Here is a 2,879-nt window from a genome sequence, read left to right on the forward strand (position 1 = left end):
ACGGGGGGAAGGAGACAGCAAACCACTACAACATGTGTGTACCTATGCAACAATCCTGCAAGTTCTGCACATGTACCCCCAAACTTAAAGTACAATTTAAAAAAAATAGTGTTTCTAAACCCTAACTGCACACGAGAATGTCCTATAGTTATTTATTTTTTTTTTTTTAAGAAATAAAGATACTAGGGCTTCATGTTCAAAGAGGTGTAGAGTAAAATTTGAGTTATCAGTATTCTTCAAAAGACCCAGGTCGTGATAATCTGTAGCCATAACTAAGACACACTGACACCTAGAAGAAGAAATATAGGAAAAAAGATTTAAACAAGAGACTTCATGGAGACTGGAAAAATTGGGCAAGACGCATTTTCAGTATGGGAACTACCGAGAGATCATTTCCAATGTTGGCCTGGGCTGGCTCCATGGACCAGCATGGCCTCTATTGCAAACAGCCTATCCCTATATGATCCTTGTTCTTCCTCTTTCTTTATCCTTTCAAAAATTCACACTTTCAGATCCAATAAAATATCACTTCGTGGGTTAAAAACTGTAACTAACCAACTCTAGGAAGAATTATTTTTCTTCCCTTTGTGCTCTAGCCCTCATTATGGCAACTATCACAGTCTGACTTGAGAACCTCAAACTGATTATGTGTCTGTCTCCATTATATTAAGACAGGAACAATATTTTACTATTTTTACTATTAGCAATAGCGCATTACACAATACCTGGCACATGATGGTTATATACATACAAATACAGTATTTGTTGAATATGAATTTATCTTTTGGTACAAACACCAGCATTGAAAAGAAGGATAGAGTAGCAAGGATTTACTAGTCAGAGTGTTTTCATCTCAAAAATGTGATAACCATAGTTCCCAACTCAAAAGGTTTGCCAGGGAGGGGGGACCAAATTAGATAATACACATAACCAGCTAAATACATGGAATGAAATGAATATTAATTTATATGGTAAAACCATCACTGCCACATCTATTTTATGGTTACTTGTGTATGTGCACAACTACACGCTGCAATAGAAAGAGAGCTCCTAAAGAACAGAGGCTTCCTTATCTCAGTATCTCCCACGCCTGACACAGTGACTGGCAAAGGGTAACGATAAGTAAATGCTCACTAAATGGTATCTTTAAAAATCATTCACGTTTATCAGAACATCTACAAATAATTTTTTACTGATCTTGCCCTAGAAAGGTTGAGATCTCCCTAAAGACAGCAGAGAAATAAGTGCAAAAATTATATGCAATACAAGTCCTCCATGAAGTTATTACAGAGTTACATTAAGCAGATGCAGATTCCAATTTGAGGATAAGGGGCTGTTTTGGGAGGAATTATTCCCTAATAGCTAAGCATGGGGGTGGGAGAGAGGGATATTGTTTCCTGAGCATGTGGGCCTTCTGTGGAATAATTTCCAAATATGGACATAAGGTTAGAGTCTCTGGGAGAAAAGTGCATTCAAGCCAAAAGCTTTCTCAGTGCTGTCTTCATATCCTTGTTTCTGAAGCTGTAAATGAAGGGGTTCAGCATGGGGGTCACCACTGTGTAAAATATAGCTGCAACCCTGTCTTTACCCTCTGATTGTGAGGAAGGGGGCCACAGATAGACACCAATTGCTGCACCATAGAACAAGAAGACAACAGTGAGATGGGATCCACACGTGGAGAAGGCCTTTTGCCTGCCAGAGGCAGATGGGACCCTGAGGATGCTGGAGATGATGTTTATATATGACAAAATGATCAGGGAGAGAGGACCAGTGAGTATGATGGAGCCCACAGTGAACAGGGCTGCCTGGTTGGTGCTTGTGTCTGAGCAGGAGAGCTGTAGCAGAGGGACCACGTCACAGAAGAAGTGATGAATGGTGTTGCCTACACAGAAAGAAAGCTTTGCCATGAGCAGGGTGTGTAAGAGGGCAGCAAGGTTGGTGAGAATCCAGCATACTGTGAGAAGGAGCATGCACATAAAAGGATTCATGAGTGTGGCGTAGTGAAGAGGCTTGCAGATGGCCACATAGCGGTCATAGGCCAACACCCCCAAGAGGAAGTCATCCAGTGCCCCAAACATCATGAAAAAATGCATCTGAGCTAAACAGCCTCCATATGGTATGGTCTGACTCTGTGTCTGGATGTTCACCAACATCTTAGGGACTGTGGTGGAAGAATAGCAAGCATCAGCAAAAGAGAGATTGGCCAGGAAAAAGTACATGGGGGTGTGGAGGTGTGAGTCAAAGTTGATGGCCAAGATGATGATAAGGTTCCCTAACACAGTGACCAGGTACATCCCCAGGAAGATGCCAAATAGGAGAGGTTGCTCCTCTGGTTTCTCAGAAAGACCCAAGAGGAGGAATTCAGAGACACTGGACTGGTTACGTTTCTCCATTCCACCATTCTTTCTGAAAGAAGAGAAACATGTAAAAAACTGTAAAAATTGTGGTACTTATAGCCTTCTCTAACAGAGAAACTTCTCAACCCGGACCTTCCTTCCAAGTTCTGACCATTGTTCCCTTCAACTCAATCCTCCTAGGAAGGGAGAGTGAGGAGACAGAGGGATTCAAACACAAAAGCAAGATGATGAGTACTGCTGGACAGGTGAGTTTCAGGTCACTTCCATCCTTGCTATCTATTCATTAACATCCACATTCCCTGGCTTCCAGGTTCTCAGTTCACATAACACAAAGGAAATAAGAATTGCCATTTTGTAACATAAAGACTATACAATGAAGCATCAACTTGATTACTTGTAAATCTTATAACACACATTTCACAAATAACTTTCAAAGCTTAGTAAAATAAGTTACTTGTGAAATATTACCAAGAAGGCATTAAATACTCCCTGAGACCCTGAAGCCAAGTCCCCATACTCTTA

The 2,879-nt window shown here is 41.1% G+C and overlaps 1 protein-coding gene across 1 annotated transcript; it reads right to left on the reverse strand.

Annotated features, from left to right (window-relative positions):
• Positions 1–782: 782 nt before the first annotated feature.
• LOC116532484 (olfactory receptor 1N2-like) lies at positions 783–2,879 on the reverse strand. The gene has a single exon (XM_032251644.1). The coding sequence runs from the start codon at positions 2,391–2,393 to the stop codon at positions 1,473–1,475; it is 921 nt and encodes a 306-aa protein (XP_032107535.1). The 5' UTR covers positions 2,394–2,879; the 3' UTR covers positions 783–1,472.

This window comes from Sapajus apella, unplaced genomic scaffold (assembly GCF_009761245.1).
Source record: "Sapajus apella isolate SASKATOON/1434 unplaced genomic scaffold, GSC_monkey_1.0 scaffold76, whole genome shotgun sequence".
In the NCBI taxonomy this organism is placed as follows: domain Eukaryota; kingdom Metazoa; phylum Chordata; class Mammalia; order Primates; family Cebidae; genus Sapajus; species Sapajus apella.

Coding starts and splice junctions, on each gene's coding strand:
- LOC116532484 (XM_032251644.1), bottom strand. CDS start 2,393: ATGGAGAAACGTAACCAGTCCAGTGTCTCTGAATTCCTCCTCTTGGGT.